This window comes from Lagenorhynchus albirostris, chromosome 21 (assembly GCF_949774975.1).
Source record: "Lagenorhynchus albirostris chromosome 21, mLagAlb1.1, whole genome shotgun sequence".
In the NCBI taxonomy this organism is placed as follows: domain Eukaryota; kingdom Metazoa; phylum Chordata; class Mammalia; order Artiodactyla; family Delphinidae; genus Lagenorhynchus; species Lagenorhynchus albirostris.
Window position 1 is genome coordinate 25,749,583 of NC_083115.1, and position 18,817 is coordinate 25,768,399.

Below are 18,817 nucleotides of genomic sequence, written 5' to 3' on the forward strand. Positions count from 1 at the left end.
ACCTGTGCTCCACTTAGCGTGAGAGCCACAGACCTGATGTTTTTGTTTGCAAGAGGCAGCAATGGTGGTGGAGAACCATTGTATCATAAGAATTGCAATGTACACAAATTTATTTCCAATGGGATAAAGTCATTTTTGACACTGGAGACTTTATGGAATATATACATATTAAAATAATATGCAGAGTTGTGTTCTTTTTCTATTCTAAAAAATTGTGCATTTGGGACACGTCCTATTAAATGTGTCAAGTCCTCCTTGCATGTTTTTTATTTTTATTTTTTAAAATAAATTTATTTATTTGTTTATTTTCGGCTGTGTTGGGTCTTCATTGCTGTGCGCGGTCTTTCTCTGGTTGCAGCGAGCGGGGGCTACTCTTTGTTGTGGTGCGTGGGAGCCTCACTGCTGTGGCTTCTCTTGTTGCGGAGCATGGGCTCTAGGCGTGGGGGCTTCAGGAGTTGTGGCACACAGGTTTAGTTGCTCCGCAGCATGTGGGATCTTCCCGGACCAGGGCTTGAATCCGTGTCCCCTGAATTGGCAGGTGGATTCTTAACTACTGCGTCACCAGGGAAGCCCCTGCATGTTTTTGTTTTGTTTTTTTTGTTTTGTTTTTTGTTGTTGTTTGTTTTTTTTTTTTTTTGCGGTACGCGGGCATCTCACTGTTGTGGCCTCTCCCGTTGCGGAGCACAGGCTCCGGAGGCGCAGGCTCAGCAGCCATGGCACACGGGCCCAGCCGCTCTGCGGCATGTGGGATCTTCCCGGACCGGGGCACGAACCCGCGTCCCCTGCATCGGCAGGCGGATTCTCAACCACTGCGCCACCAGGGAAGCCCCGCTGCATGTTTTTAAACATCATTTAAAAGTATATTTATCGAGAGCCGGATGTTGAGCAGCCGGACAGCAACTCACCAGTATTCAAGCCCTGGAAGGGAGATGGATACCACATTGCCTTTTATGGATGAGTTGTGGAGTGGACAATACATTTCAGGGTCAAAGTGAGTAAAGATAAAGAAGTGTGCATTTATGTGTTAAGTCCCTTTTTTTTAAAAAAAAAAGTATACTTATCAACTGCGTTATTCGTTCATAGAAGTAAAGTTTGCTTAGTGTACATTTATTATCTTAAAACACCCTTTCATAACATAACCTCCACAGAGAGAATGCTTACCACATATATGGAAAAACATATAAAGCGACACCAATACGCTCCATATCAGAAGCAGAGATATCTAACAGTCAGATCTTAACCTGCATATTAAGTTCTCATGTTCTTGAGTTAAGAAAATTGAATTAACTCTTTATGCACGTGGTCAGGTTATCATTTTCTCTGAAAAGTTGCTCTTTTGGGTTAGATCATAGCACTGAATAGGGAAATCTCCTTCTGGAGGGTCACTGACTGTATTTGACAGGATAGACCTGAACTGGCCGTCAGAACTCTGTCATGTGTGCATCAGCGCTTTGGTGGCTGGAAAACGTTTAGGAAACACACAGAAAAGAGGAACCTCAAGTCATCCAACGGGTGCTTCCACTCAATCCCAGACTCCAAGATCAAGAGCAGAGCTGCTGGCTGCTCAAATGCACATTGCACAAATCCCTCTCCTGGGCTTCAAGAGTAACACACAGTGCTGGGGAAAGAGCCTTGACGCAAGTCTCATATCTTACACAAAAGTTCTTTCACAGTTGATCACATTTAAATACAAAAGGTAAAACTATAAAACTTTTAGAAAAACTTTTAGGAGAAAATCTTCGGGATTTAAGGCTAGGCAAGGACATGACAACCTGAGTATGTTCTATAAAAAGCAAAACTTAATAAACTTCATCAAAATTAAAAAAATTTTCTCCAAGAAAGACTTTAATAGGATGAATAGACAAGCTAAAGAGAAAAAGTTTAAAAGCCACATATCTGACAAAGGACTAGTATCTAAAATATATTGAGAATGCTGAAGATGCAAAAAAATAAAATAAAATAAAAACATGAAAATACCCAACCAGAAAGCAGGCAAAAGGCATGAAAAAGCATGTCACTGAAGAGAATGTACAGATGGCAAATAAGTACGTGAAAAGATGTTCAAAATCATTAGCCATTAGGGAAATGCAAAGAGATATCACTACATACCTATTAGTGCAGCTAATAATATCACATATATAGACAACATCAAATGATGGTGAGGATGCAGAGAAAAGGAATCACTTAGGCATTGTTGGTGTTAATGTAAGATGGTACGGCCACTCTGGAAAATTATTTGGCCATTAAAATCTAAACATTCAATTGCCATTCAACCCAGAAATTATACTTCTGGCATTTATCCCAGAAAACTTGTACATGAATGTTTATGGCAGCTTTATTCATAATGGTCCCAAACTAGAAACAACCTAGATGTCCTTCAGTGGGTGAATGACTAAACAAGCTGGTATATCCGGTCTATGGAATACTGCTCTGCAACACAAAGGAATAAACTGAGGGGACACACAACAGCCCCAGTGAATCTCCACAGAACTACTCTGAGTGAAAAAAGGGAGACTACACCTTACAGGATTCCTCTCATATAACATTGCTGGAATGGCAAAGTCATGTAAATAGAGAACAGATTAGAGGTTGCCAGGGTTAAGGATGGGGTGGCGGCAGGAGGGAAGTGGGTGTGGCTATAAAAGGACAACCTGAGGGACCCTTTTGGCGATGGATGTTCTGCATATTGACTGATCATTGCCGATATTCTGGCTGTGATCTGTGCTCTAGTTTTGCAAGATGTTACCCCTGGGGGGGACTTCCTAAGGGTTCACAGGATCTCTCTGTTTTATTTCTCACAAGGGCATGTGAATTTACAAGTACTTCTAAAGAAAAAGTTTAATTATAAAAGTTTATATATATATGCACAAATATATGTCTGAGTTGCAGTATTCACTTGAATTGCATACAATGAATACAAATCATTTTAGATTGAAAATTATTTTTATTATATGAATGTATGTGTATAGACGTGTTTAATTTCAAAATTCAAAGGAATGAAACAATATCAGGATTCAACACAGGAATCGTGTTATTTCTGCATGTTCCTTCATGACAGAAAGCAACATGGGCTTCAGGATTGTGAAATTATGGATATATACTGGCAAATCTGAAGATGCACACTTGTATTGTCACTCATTCCTGGGGAAAATGACTCTTTCTTTCGGAATAAACAAATACTAAATCAAACAAGAAGTCCTTTCTCATGAACACAATTAACTACCAAGAGGCTTCATTAATGCTATTACTGCGGGCCAGAGGGAACAAATTAGAGGCCAAGATTCCTCAGACAGGAACGCTGAAGCCTCGGAAGGCGTGAAAGATTTTAGTTTGTCAGCGGGACCACAGGCATTAAAACACTTGTGCAGACAGAGAGAGTGATGTTAGTATACGAAAATATTAAATACCCTTTATGTTACAGCATCCTCTGTAACAATGTTTCAAAAGTGGAATATTTGCTTTCATCGTCTTTGTACTGAATAAACACTTAATAGCTATGAAAATATGTCATTACAGTAGACTATCAAATGTAAGTGTAAATTGAGTTCTACAATTTAAAAAGAACTTCAATATGCAACAGAAATAAATCAATCACTTTGATTCTGCACAATAGGGAATGTGAATTCCATTAAAGCAAAACAAGTTGAGTCCCATATTTCATGCTAATTAAATCAAAATATAATAATTCAAGAGCTATTTATATTGCAGCTATTAAACTAGACAATAAATCCCCTCATCCTACACATTTTCATTTTCAAATTCAGGAGTCACTTATTTTTTTGTAATAATCGTCCTTATACTTTTTCTGCTGCTTATAGTAAGATCTGAGTCCTCTATCTGTATAACATTGGAGTTTTTAAATTAACTTGTTTAAATTGTTTTAAATTAACTTTTTAAATGATTTCAAAGTCCTCATAATCAATTATTGGAAAGAGAACATTAGTGGTATATAATACATGTCCAATTTAGGCAATTTCTGTAAGTCAAATAATTTTTCTATTTCTTGTAAATAAATGTTCTAATATTTGTTTGCTAGTTATAAAACTATATTTTTGATATCTGCATACCACATAGTTGTAAAAATTAGACCATGTAAGAGAATGCACTTGGAAAATTTTAAAAGACATAAAAATATAACAGATTACTAGTGTTCACAACAGTACTTTAGTCACTTGTGTCAGTTAAGTTCCAAAGACTGCACTGGGAACTAAGCTAACTTCCTCCTTTATAAAGGAATTGCAAATACTCAGAGAAAAAATACTAATTAGCACTTCTATTTTCATCATGCCAAACATAGAATCTATGGGAAACTAAGTATGTCTGAAGATCTAAAAATACTTTAGACTTATTTTAAAAACACTTTTTATCTATTTAGTAACACAGATATTTACACTTTGAATGCATCATAAAATCCTATGTTTTGCATCCTCATAACAGTGAAGAATCCTTCATTCAGTTATTCAAAGAGATTTTAGTTTCTTTGTATCTAAAGTCACAATCAAAGGAAAACCTCACCCTCCATAGATCCTGTTCTAAACATCTATCACATTAGTCATCACTGTTAAATTGATTCTCAGCTTTTAATAAGTACGAAAGATAAAAATCTGTGTACTGACACAAGACAGACTTGAGGGGAGAAAAAGATGACTATCACATTTTTCACTGAACATTCTGCAAATCCACCTATTCTTTACTGATAATAAGTGCACGATTAACAATTTCAACATGTTACAGAAACCTCAGGTGGTTGCAGCCATGCAAGTATCTGGAATCATAACGTTAGTGTGGTCAAGTGATAGTTAACCTGTTTACTATCTTTTCCTGCCTCTAGATCAAAGCTGCACTATCTGCACGCCTTCCTGCCAAGCAAGTGTCAGTAGAATCTTACTTTTGTCAGTTTGAATTGAGTAGTGTGAAACAGGAGGCCAAAGAGTTGGGGAAATCTAATTTGAGAGCTGCAGACTGTGTCATTTATCACATAATACTTCCCTGGAGTCAATATATCTCTAGAACTGAGAATAAACAATAGCAGTCCCTTATATTGGGGAAAATTGATAAATCAAAGTGCTTTTGTGTTCCTTACTTTTGAGAGCAGTCCTCATCAAAACTGTGGGTGGTAAAAAGAGTATGGTGCCCTAATTTAACCTAAGTCCATGAAAATTGTGCACATGCCTGTTTACAGAGCTGTTAAGATGGGGCTTAGTCCCAAGCCATGTTATCTTTCATGGGTAGAAAGACAGTGCCTCTGTGATGCCTGTTCTAAAAATTATATAATATTACATGTGTGTGCATATGTGCGTATACTTTTGAGAGTTTTCTGTTATAGGATTATGCAGTTTACTATAGTTTAAGTGAGTCTTATAATGCTTAAAATTATATACATAAAAATATAATATATATTTATATATAATACAATATATAATATATATTATATACATATGTTGTATATTATATATATAATATTATATATTATATATATGTATTTTTTCCACTTCCACTCTGATAGGATTGCTAAATCTGGACAGTTTATATTCTCTTTAATACTGCTAAATGCTTCCAAGCATATTACTCAAATATGCACCTCAAATTTCTTTTTTAATCACCTTAATGAGAACGTGAGTTATCTGGGGAGGACAAGTTCTTTTTTTTAAATTTATTTATTTATTTTTGGTTGTGTTGGGTCCTCGTTGCTGCACTCAGGGTTTCTCTAGCTAAGGCAAGCGGGGGCTGCTCTTCATTGCGGTGTGCCGGCTTCTCACTGCGGTGGCTTCTCTTGTTGTGGAGCACGGGCTCTAGGCGCACGGGCTTCAGTAGTTGTGGCACATGGGCTCAGCAGTTGTGGCTCACGGGCTGTAGAGTGCAGGCTCAGTAGTTGTGGCACACGGGCTTAGCTACTCCGCAGCATGTGGGATCTTCCCGGATCAGGGCTCAAACCCGTGTCCCCTGCATTGGCACGTGGATTCTTAACCACTGCGCCACCAGGGAAGTCCAAAGACAAGTTTTAAGTCACTTTTAAAATTCAGTTCAACACACATCTACTGGGTGGTTGCTCTTGTAATTGGAACCATCCTAAAGACTGAATATTAGAGCAGAAATATTAAAAAAATCAATAATTTAGGAAATTCAGTCTCACTAGAACCAATAACCAAAAATAAATAAATAAGCAGAAAATATAGACACATACACAAGAAACAAGAAAACAAAAGACAAAATACTTTTAAGTGTCAAAAGTGAGGCAGAGATAAATGCAGTAACTAGTGTAAAATATCTGACTTCTGAATACCAGGATATTCAGTAACAGCCAAAAAGTTATAAAAATAACTAGTGGTGAACATTATACAGGGGGAAGTGTGAAAATGATATAAAATGGGTTCTTATTTATTCTTTGGGATCAGAGAATCCTCCTACAAGGAGTGGTGTTTAACTGCCACTCGGGAAATGGACAGGAATAGCAGGCAGTGAACAGGGGGACAGAGTCCTGGACAGAAGGCACTTTGCAAGTCAAGGTCTGAAAACAGGAGAAAAGAATCCTTAGAAGCCAGGTGGAAGGAGTGGGTGAGGATGGGCAGATACACGGGAGCCCCACGTCAATCAGTCGGGGGTCATGTAACAGGATTTTATTCTCCAGTCAGATACTGGAGAAGGACTTTTTAAGTGGGGGGCTTAGCTTGATTAGATTTGCTCTTGGCCAACGTGGCTTTTCTCAAACGCAGGTTCAATACAATCGCCCTCCTCGGAGCAGCCCTTTAGACAGAGTCTGGTGTGGGTGAGACCCAGCAGATGTGGGCTTGTGTGATGAAGGGGAAATGCAAGATAAGAACAGCCACACGAGGTCTTGTTGGAGGCTGGGCCTGGATTGGATCGGATGTGGTGACGGGATAGACCCGGACATGCCAACTTTGACATGTCTGCAAGATGTCCAAACGAATTTATGTATTTGGCCCCTTAGAGCTTCACAAGACAGGTGTGAGCTCCGAATAGAGAGTTTTGAAGTGATGACCTTCTGGATCTTTGTCCACACCCACGGAAGAAAGAACATTGCTCAGAGAGACAGTGAATAGAGAGAACAGATGACTTAAGACCAGGTCCCAAGGAAACCAGGAAGAGGAAGGTGAGACTGCAGGAGACAACAGAGGGACTGGCAAGGCAGGAAGGATCGGAGGGACAGTTGTGAAAATCCAGGGAAAATAATATTTCAACAAGGTGGAAAGTGTCAGATGCACTGAACTTCTGCAGGAGGCCACTTACCAGAACCACGAAAAGGTGTGTGTTGATTGAGACTCATGGCTTATTTTTGACCGTGACAAGAGCAGTGAAACCGAGGTGATGGGGGCAGAAACAAACCAGGGGGCTGCAGGATGATTTGGAGGTGAGGAAACGCACACAGCAAGCCCAAAACATGTTCTAGATGAAGGAGAAAAACAGGATGCTCAAAAGTGGCAAAGGGTTGTTGTATGTATTTATCTTAAATTGTGATTTGAGCATCTGTGTACAAGGAGTGAGGAGTCAGAGGAAAGGATGAAAATGAAAGAAGACGAGGACACACCGGGCAAGGTCCCAGTAGCTGGGGGCATATCCATGATAGGACCAGCCTTGCTTGGGAGAAGCCGTGACTATCCCAAGCTAACAGGAGTGAAGAAATAGAATGATGTCTCCTGGAGGAAGTGGAAGGAAATCCTTCTGACAGGTTTATCTTTGTGAATGACGACTCCAGATCATCCACTGCCCCGAAGAGGAGACGAGCAAAGGGGTGAAGGTTTGAAAATGAGGTGAATGGGATCCAGAGTTCCCTGGCAAAATAAGTGACTGTAGCTCAGCCACGTGAGGGTGGGGGTCCCACAGTCACTGGGAAGAAGCTCTTGGTTTACGCGTCTCCTTCTCACCAGAGGATGCTGGGCAGACGCGATGCAGGAAGCACATGGGCCAGGGAGCTTAGCACATGGTAAGAGACTTGATTTTAAGGATAAAATGGCTGAAGACAGAAAAGAAGTATCGGGAATTTAGGAGGAACCAATAGAAGGGAGAACAGCGACAGCCTAGATACCCCAGGAAGCACTAAGAACCGACACAGGCGGGGAAGTGGAGATGGAAAGATCAGCTGTGGGAACGGAGCAGCACGTTCCAGTTCAGCTTTGACGACTGAAGGTGAAGCAGGATGCAGTGCACCCTCCCAAGAGTGGCTGGTGGAGTGGAGTGGAGACTGCAGGGCATCAAGCAGGAGCTGAAGACCTCAGAGGTGGGCGTCACCCCAGGGAAGGTGGAGGACACATCCCGGAGCTGCAGGGAAGCAGACCAGGGTCCTCACCAGGTGGGCCGTCCAGAGGAGGCGGACAGAGACAAGGAGATTCTAGGTGAATGGCATATGTTTCCCGATAACTTTTATGAAGACCGGGCAACGTCTGCCTTATTAGCACTGGATCCCCAACGCCAGCACTGATCAGGAGCACAGCGGGAAGTGGTTCAATATTGGTTGGTGGATAAATAAAGTAATACACGAATGAATGAATGAGTGGTTAGTTCATTAATTCCTCATTATTACACCAATGTGTTCACACAAATTATGAGGACAAGGGTGACCTGGGCAGGGTGTGGTCAGATGCTTATCTCAATATTTGTCACAGTGATTCAAATTTTCTATGTTCTCCTCACTGACTCAGCTTATTTCTGAATGACATGCTTTTAAAGACATTATGATAATTCAGTCTGTAAAATTTAGGAGCACTCCCTTCTCATTCAAGCGAGGTAGCATAACTCTGCCTACTGCACCGTGCTGATTGACAGTTACATCCGCGGTCCTGGGGGAGGGGGGCCGTGCTGGGACTCCCCACAGAAATCACTGCTGCCTGAGGAATGATTTATGAGCTTTCAGTAGGAGTAAGATTTAGATTAGCAGAAAGGTAGGTACAGATGATACTCCCACTAGTAGTTTTATAGAAAAGGGTTGAGATCTCTTTCACAGTAAGTATTAGATACATCCTCAAGGAAAGGGAACCCTTTGTGCACTGTTGGCGGGAATGCTAATTGGTGTAGCCACTGTGGAACACAGTGGGGAGGTTCCTCAAAAAATTAAAAATAGAGCTACCATATGATCCAGCAATCCCACTTCTGCACATAAGATCAAAGGGAATGAAAACAGGATCTCAAAGAGATACCCGCACCCCCATGTCCACTGCAGCACTATTCACAATAGCCAAGGTATGGAAACAACCTAAGTGTCTATCTACAGATGAATGGATAAAGAAGATGCAGTACATGCACACACACACACACACACACACACACACTGGACTGTTATTCACCCATGAAAAAGAAGGAAATCCTGCCATTTGCTACAACATGGATGGACCTCAAGGGCATTATGCTATGTGGGATGTCAGGAAGAGAAAGACAAATACTGTATGATAGCACATATGTGGAATCTGCAAAAGCTGAGTTCATAGAATCAGCGAGTAGAATGGTGGTTATCAGGGGCTGGGGGGTGGGGGTGAATGGGGAGATGTTGGTCAAAGGGCACAAACCTCCAGTAACAAGATAAATAAGTCACGCACAGCATGGTGACTACAGTTAAGAACACTGCATTATATACCTGAAAGTTGCTAAGATAGTAGCTCTTCAGTGTTCTCACCACCAAAAAGCAGTGGTAATTATGTGATGTGATGTGGTATGAACTACAGTGGTGATCACTTTTTAGTCTCTAAATGTATCAAATCAACATGCTGTACACCTTAAACTTACACATTTCTATGTATCAATTATTTTATTATTTTTTAAAATTGAGGTCTAGTTGATTTACGGTATTACTGAATATGTTAGTTTCAGGTGTACAACACAGTGATTCAATATTTTTATAGATTATACTCCATTTAACGTTGTTACAAAACAATGGCTTTATTTCCCTGTGTTGTACATATCTTTGTGGCTTATCTATGTTATATATAATTGTTTGTACCTCTTAACCCCCTACCCTATCTTGCCCTTCCCCACTTCCCTCTCCCCACTGGTAACCACTAGTTTGTTCTCTCTACTGGTGAGTCTGTTCCTGTTTCTTTTTTTTATATTCACTAGTTTGCTTTGTTTCTTAGATTCCACATATGCAATAAGTCAGTTATATTTCAATAAAACTGGAGGGGAAAAAAGATACATCCCCAAGAATAGGGAAGATGCCATTATGTGTCCTGTTTTGCTCTGTTCCTCTTGTTATCAATCTTGTTAGTATTAGACAAAGCCAACCACAGCTAAAACCCCAACACTCTGTGGAATCCAGGATTTAGAATTTAAACTAAATTCTAAATAAGCTAGCATCTTAGTCTCAATAATTCAACACACACCAGTTCTACCCCTGTTATGAGCTGGGTGCGAGTAATCAAAGGTGGATAAAACTCTTTGGCCTCTCTGGGTGTGAGTGGCCAATGATAAGAACATACGATCAGTTTTCCACCAGCCCCACGAGGGGAGTCCCAAGAGAGCAGGGGGTGAGCAGTCTAGCTGCACCTGCTGTGTCCTGTCTCTGCGCAGAAACTTGGTACAGGCACCCGGGCTCTATGGCCGGTTCTCTCCTATGAACAATCCCACTCTGCTCAGCAACTGGCAGCCCCAAGGGTCTCTCTTGTTTTGAACAACAAATGATTTTTTTTTAATGAAAATGTACCTATTAAATTATCCTTCAATAAAGTAAATTAGGAAGGGATGTTATGTAGCCGCTAAGTTAGGACCATTATTTACAGGGAAATCCATCTCATGGAATCTGAGGGTGCAAGATCGCCCTGGAGCCGTTCTCCCTAGAGTGGGAGAGCTGAGAGTTCGGACCACTAGAGGCTCAGCTGAAGTTTATTTAACCCCCAGAGTAAGGTCGGTTTTGTGAGCCGAACTCCATTTTCTTACATTTTATGCATGATTAAACAGTAATTAAACTTTAATGAAAAGTGTTAGGCTGATTACAATTAACATAATTGCACTAGTCAGTTCTTATTCTCATGTTTTACATGCTGTGTGCAGCTGGCAGGACAATGGACCTTGAATGGGGTGTGAATATCCTGTGAGCACCAACAGTTCATTTTTCTAGTGGAGAAAATGTCTTACAGCAAAGGGAAGGTAAACACACACATAAGGAAGGGTGTGGTGTGCAGCTGCTCCCTCAGCGGCCATTAAGCCTGCGCACAGGCACATAGCACTGAGGCTAAGAATCAACATCCCCACACCCCAGTAAGCCGTTGCTCTTCTCCCACGATTATTATAAAGCAGGGGAAAAAATGATCTTTTTTTAATAAAATAAGGAAATTTATCAAATAATAGATTAAACTATGTTCATTTAAATTAAAACATGGGTATTAATCTTTATAAAATGAAAATAGTCTGCTTTGTTTCCAACTGGTATCAAAACATTAAGGAAGGATAAATAAATGTATAAAGAATTATAAAACTTAAAAGGTCAACAAAGATGCATACATGTTATTAAATCTGTCTAATGCGTTTTTTTACCAGTGAAAACACAGTCTACACTGTCCACTACTTCTGATAATAAATGTCATATAAAGACCATTAACACTGGACAGAAACTAACTCAGAACTGAAAGAATCTTTATTATTAAAGCCTTTTCTATTAACATTTTTGAATGAAGCTGAAATCAGTAATGAAACATCCTTTTTGGTGCATGACATAGTGTTTGTCACACAATCAAAATCATCCTAATATTTTCAAGATTCGCATCGTTGGAAAGTTTTCAAGCATATTTGATTAGAAAACAATTTTTAGCCACTGACTGTAGGTCATGTTCCAGACATTCTGCCCTCCAGGAACTTAGTCCCGTAGACTGCAAGTAGGATGCTCACACATGATGGGATAAACACTGTCTCAGAAATATGAGCACTGAATTTGGGCACTGTAAGTGACAATGTCATTAATTCTGCTAAAGGGGTCTTAAAAGACGGTGTGTCCACATGTGGATTCATTAAGCAAGCAAAGAGGAAAAAGCCAAGAGCAGTGTGTAAAATGAACATATACCAAATACGTGCATACAAATACATACACGCCTCTTGCTGGTGTGTATGTTACAGGGTGGTTGACAGGGTGGAGGGCGGTAATTAAGGATGAAAACTGAAAATGTAGAGTTTTGCATAAGTTTGCATACAGGCTTTTATAGCCTTTGTTTTGGCAATGGGGAGAATCAGAACTCTCTCTGGCTGAGATGGGAAGCCAGTGGAGAGTTCTGACCAGAGCAAGGTGCCTCATTAAGACCCATCCTGGTTCCTCTGGTCAGGTAAGATCGTAAATGGACAAGAGCGGGGAGACGAAGCCAGTCTGTAAGCCATGGAAGCTCAGTCCAGTGTGGAAGGACCCAGATCAAGGTGGTAGGGGTACAGGTGGAGAGATGTGGGATTTTGAATATGGACCCTACTGAATCTGATGCTGGATTATATGTGGGGTGGAAGATAAAGGGGCAACTCAGAATGCAGCTGACAATCACTGAGATGGGAAAGCTTGAAGGAAACCAAGTTTGAGAAAGGAGAGGATTGGAAATGTGGTCACGTTTCACATGGTATGTCCTCTGCTTTCTATCCCCACATCAAGTTGGAGGGAGACCTTGGGTACTCAGGGGAGAGGTCTTGGGAGGCTGACCGATGGAACCTGAGGAGTCAGTACTGATGGAGAGAAAGAGACATGAGGATGGGCCCTAGTGAAATCCAACCTTTACAGCTTGGGGAAGGAAAGATGAGAACCAGAAAAAAAACTATAATGGAGTGGCCACTGGAAGAAGGAGGACCAAGAGGGGATGGGGAGATGGAAGGCAGTTAAAGAAGGTGTTCTAATAATAGAGAAATTGTCAAAATTAAAAAGCCACAACCAGGTATGGATTATGTGACTGAGAGGGAGGGTGACATTGATGTTAAATCCTTACACTTTAACTTTATTGAGAAAAGTCTGATCATTCAAGTGTCTCTAAGAAAACGAATGTTCAAATAAGGGCTTTTCCTCCAATAACTAAGTTACACCTACAATGCGAAGTTCACGTAGTATTGGCATACTATCAAGTTAAAATGGTTTACCAAGAAAACTAATTTAATACTATTGAATACATGTCATTTTTGCTTTGCAACAAAGGTCATACTCAAAGTATCAATTATTTGAGGAAAATACTGAAGTTTCATTATTTTTTATTTTATTTTGAAATCATAGATAAGTGCTAATACTTCAAATTCTAACATTAGCTTGTCTTAGGAATGGCAGCGCAATCTAACTTACACATAAAGTACCTCTTTTTTTTAAGTCCCAGGATCATAAAGACAAATAAATGGGCTTTTCCTGCCTTCCACCTACAGAAGAGCAGCAAGGCTTCTTGAGCTGGAGGGATAGGCTCTTTTGCATGTTTCAAGGAGATTCAAGCCTTTGGTTTAGAAAGACTCTAGCCTGATCTAGTTTCATGGCTGGATTCTCCAGTGGGGAAAGGATGGCTCAGAATTGCAGGAGTGGAGAGTGGCACATGGGTCATGGGTGTAGGGAGGTTGACCAGATATCCCAGCTTGCCATTGCTGAGGGGGGTTCCTGGGACATAGGAATGTCAGTTTCACGGGCTTGACGATGTTCCTTTGGGAACTGTATCATTTAGGATCCAACACAAAACATATGACACACTTCCCATAGATCATTTGAGAGGGTTTCTTTACAAATGTTGGGTTTGGAGAAGCCCAGGTAGAAGTGTGGTCACTGGGAGTTGGTTACAGAAACCTGGAAAGGGACATATATGGATACAGCTTCTTGAGAAAAATAGTCAGCTTTGGTTGAGGGAATCTGATAGGGAGGTATCACACTCCGACACCGCTCTCCTCCCTGCACCTCTCATCTCCTGCCCGAGCCCCCCGCTGGAGGAACCCAGGCAGAGGGCACAGAACATAGTCCACACATGTCCACCACTAGGATCAGAGTAGATTGAGAAATGGTGGAGAGTAGATCTAAAAAGGCAAAGGGAAAATACATGATGCAAGTGGAAAGGTGCTTAGAATTTGGTGCAATATCTTCAATTCACAAATAAAGCAATAAAGAAAGAGATAGGTCAGTTTCAAATCTCTAGAGATCAAGATAGAAACCCAAATTTTCAGCATCACAATTCAGGCCAAGTTTTTCTAAATTATGCCAAGCAAAGTTTTTATATCTTGTTTTTTCCTTCCCATAGAGTTTTAAAGACCATGCAGAAACCCATTCATACAAAAGCCTCAGAGTCAACATTTTATTTTCAAATGGTATTTCCCAAAGTGCATACTAAATGCTATGTTAAGCCATATGAAAATGCTAACATTCAACCATTTTTTATCTGCAAAAATGACAATTCTGTACGGTTCAAACTAGAACACTTGGAAAACCAAGTTAAAAAAATTAAGCAAGTTTCATTTCTGTAGGAACTTTAATGGGCGTGTTCATGTGTATCACCTCCTAAGCGTCAATATGTCAGTTAAGTATATTATTTGTATAATTATAAATATAGAACATAAATGTCTATGCTCTCAAATAACTATAATAAAGGATTCTCCTTTGTCTTTAACCCAAACTAGGAAGATGTCTTTTCAAAGAGAAAATCATGAGGAATATAGAAAAATAAGTGGTTTCTTGGTTCCACATGAATTATTAAAAAGGGAAGATTTTAAATGGCCAGGAACAAAACAACATACTCTTACCATATAATATAGCAATTACTCTTTGGTATTTACGCAAAGAAATTAAAAACTTATGTCCACACAAAAACTTACATGCAAATGTTTATAGCAGCTTTATTCATAATTGCCAAAAGTTGGAAGCAACCAAGATGTCCTTCAGTAGATGATGGATAAATAAACAGTGATACATCCAGACAACAGAATACTATTCAGCACTAAAAAGAAATGAGCTACCAAGCTGTGAAAAGACATGGAGGAACCTTAAATGCATGTGATTTGCTGTGAACCTAAAACTGCTCTAAAGAATAAATTCTATTAAAAAAAAAGAAAAAGAAAAAGAAACCAAGGCCAGGAGAGTATAGAATGGGTAGGAAAGGAAAACAAACATAACCTCAAAATGGTACCAACTTTTTCATTTTGCTAAACAAGGACATTACATCACACATCTTTCACCTACTCTTACCACAATTTCTAAAGATGGAGGCCATATTTATCTCACAAAAAAGAGCAAAAATGATATAACCTTGGAATAAAAAACGTTTTTTCCCAAGGCAGGATAGCAGAAGCAAACTTATCTTGATATTTTTGCCATAAACCAGTGAAAATTTTACCACGTAGAGATTCTATTCCATGAACACATATTCACAAACTACTGCCTCAAAGCACAGCGAACCAGAGGTAAGAAACTGTGCAGACTTTAACCTTAATTTTATTACCAACCTTTTAAAGCATCAAATTGACCTAAGTCCATTTACTCATGTAAATCCTAAATATGGCTCACCAGTGACCTGCCCAGAGATAAACTGAGCCAGAATATGTTTATGTGCAAATTCCGCTGGTTTTACGATGACGGCTGACCCTGGGTGCTACCACATTATATGACACCTCTACACGGTGCAATTTGAAGGGTTCGCAAAGACGGAACTGCCACAAAATATCTCCACCCCTTCCTTCTCAGGAAACTATTCCTTAAAAATGGGCTAGACAGTGAAGGTGGGAACCATCGTCAAGAGGTAACAGCTTCAAAGTGCAAACGTGGTGCCCACTAAATCCTGCAGAGACTACTATCCTACATAAGCTATTTGAAACATCAGCCCTAAGGAGGGAAAAAATGCAGGGCCCTTCTATTCAGGGAAGTTGAAAGCAGAAAACTGAAGCAGCCTGGAGACATCAAGACTTCCTGGCACCAACCAGAGAGTGAGGGAGCCTGGCACTGGTGCTGGGTGTGGCGGGGGGCACCAAAGATAAACTTGACCTCCCGGTAGAGACCCACATCTGTCCTGGGCCCAAGTTTAAATATTTACTGATTAACTCAAACTTTTAAAGTAAGTTGTTTTTCCCCCATAACTAAGGAGAGCCACTGTCTATCCCCATCTGAGAATGAACAGAATTTCCCAAGACAAACCATTCTCTTGATAGGTGTTTTCAAAATTGTGTATTTTGCTCAACAAAAGGTACACCCTTGTCCGGGGAACCTTAAGACACAGATGCGGATCTGTCTCCCAGTGTCCAGATCACGAAGAAGGGGGCCGTGCACCTACTTGAGAACTGGATGGAGAAGCCGGACTTGCTGATGAAGAAGTCGCTGTCGAACTGCAGAGTGAGCGAATTGAAGGTGCTGTGAATGTCCTCGGGCAGTGCTGAGCCGCTCCACTCCTTCAGCAGGATGGCGCTGTCCACCGGCCCGTCCCACACCTTCAGGATGTCATGGGCCAGCTCCGTGTCAAACACGATGAAGTGGAGGCTGCAAGGAGAGCACAGCTGGTACGGTGACTGAAAGGCCCCTCCCGCCCAGTGAGGACACCCCAGCACAAAACTCGGGTACACACCAGCCCGTTTCACCCACACCAAACCCCACCCCAAGGTGCCTTTCCTTGTCTGACAGTTATGGATGAGCCTGGAGCCTCACAGAAGTGGATTCACTCGGGCACATCAGAAAACAGAAGCACCTACTTCTGTCTGTGATGGATACAGGGAGACCACGGAGCTCTATGCTGAGCTGTGTGTTTAAGGATGAAACCAGGCCTTCTGAGACTGTCAGCTCTTTTTACAATTCAAAGCTTTCTCGGGCACACAAATCAAAGACGGGTCTGATACAGCTTTGTTTTAAGCTAACAGATGTCGGATTTTAATGCGTGTGGTATCAGTGTTGTTCCTGAAATGCCCCACTAGGTGGTAGCATCCATGCCAGGACAGAAACGCTGGCAGAGATGATGTTTACAGCAGGAGCATATTGTGTACCTGTATCCGAATGATCTCAGCTTATGCTGTGTTTGTTTCTGTACATTTTATTTTCGGAAAAAATACATTATTTGAAATACCAACACAAAGGCAGAAATGTGTAGTATAAACTCCTTTCTTCATAACATTTTAACATACTTCTATCACATTTACAGATATCAAAGCAACTTAAAATCTCTATGTCAGAGGAAGCTCTTTCAGTGACGGCAGCAGACCTGTAATTCTATTTATGGCAATTCAGACAGATAAAACAGTTTAATATCAACAAAAATCTGTATTTGCTGAATGCTTTCATTCATTGTTTTTCACTCACTGCTTACTGCACAAAATTGTAAGAGAGAAAAATCATAATAAATGACATACGAAAAACGGTACACAAATCCCAATTATTTACTTTGTGCATATTATAAATTCAAAGAAAATATCTATCTCACCCTGCATAAATATAAAATGTAGTATATTTTTAAATGTTTGATTTAAAATATTTTTAATATAGAGGGAAGTACAGAATATAGCAGACACTTAGATACCTACCACCACCAATGTTAACATTTTGCCTTATTTGCTTCAGATCTTTTTTAAAAATAAAATTGTATAGACACAGTCCTACTCCCCTGCCTCTCCACTTATGCATTTGTTTTTCCTCTCACCCCACATTCTGAAATCGTGATGGTCTCTTCTCATTTATATTTTTATAATTTTCATATGCTCATGTAGTATACCTATCTCCAAACAACATACAGTACTATTTTGTGCGTTTAACAGTAATTACATGCTAGATGTCATTTTGGCATGTATGTGCTTGTATCATTTTCAAGTTGCTTTTTATATTCAGCATAAGGTGAAATTCCTCTAAACTGAAAGACGTAGATTTTGTTAACTCGCTTTAGAAGCATGAGGAAATGCTTCATTTGTCTGGTCCTCTAACAAAAGATAGTTAGTTTCTGCATTTTATCATGACAAATGGTGCTCAGCCTAGGGTCCCTCTAGGCTCAAGAAGAGAAATGGCCAAGTTGTTCTAGCATGTGACTGTAACTTCTTACAGTCTCACAATGAAGTACAAATGGCTCTGTGTTGTCACATCTTCACCAATCCCTGATAACATCAGACTTAAATAGTTGTAAAAAGAGAAAATTTGATGGTTGTGGAACGGTATCATGTTTAAGTTACATCTCCCTGAATATTCATGAGGTTGAACATCCTTTTGTGAGTCTAAGGCAACCCGCTTTCAATATAGTTCAGCCATCCAACAAACACTTATTGAGCACCGACTATGTACCAGGCACTCTTCTAGGAATTTTGGATACATCAGTGAACTAAATGAAGAACCCTGCCTTCATGGAGGTTACATGGTTGGTAATGGGGGAGATGAGCGAAAAACAGCAACCACAAAAAATAAGTAAAGAAGACTGCATTTTAGTAAGTGGTAAATGCCATTGAGGAAAGAAAAAAGCAGAGCAGAATAAGCAGCACTGGTCATGCCAGGACCAGAGGATGGGGGGAGATTTAGGTATCATATGGGGTTGTTGGTTAACCCATGTTGGTGAGCAGAGGTTTGAGCAGACTTGAAGGAGATGGAGGGGTTGTTATACTTGGTGTGAGGGGAGAGTGAAGCCCAGCAAAAGCCCGACACAGAGTGCATGGTTTCAGCATTTGAGACCATCCAGGCACCAATTTAACCAGAGCAGAGAGAGGGCCTGATAAGGAAACTGAGGCCAGAGAAATAACGGGTGTAGTGGATGGGGAGGGGGAAGCAGGGGGCTGGTGGGCAACACACAGGGTTTTGTAGATTGTTCTGAAGATTCTGGCTTTCACCCTGGGTGACAGACCAATGTGGTGTTTTTGGTAAAGAAGTTATCCCACCTGTGATTTAAAAATAATTGCTCTGCACTTGTGTTGGCAACAGGCTATACAGGGCAAGGCAGAATCA

General features: G+C 40.5%; 1 protein-coding gene across 1 annotated transcript in view; it reads right to left on the reverse strand.

Annotated features, from left to right (window-relative positions):
- The window catches only part of CSMD1 (CUB and Sushi multiple domains 1), a 1,400,820-nt gene that overhangs the window by 215,008 nt on the left and 1,166,995 nt on the right, over positions 1–18,817 (reverse strand). The window contains exon 26 of the mRNA XM_060136411.1: positions 16,188–16,390. Within this exon, the coding sequence (XP_059992394.1) occupies positions 16,188–16,390 (203 nt within the window). The remainder of the gene's footprint in view (positions 1–16,187; positions 16,391–18,817) is intronic.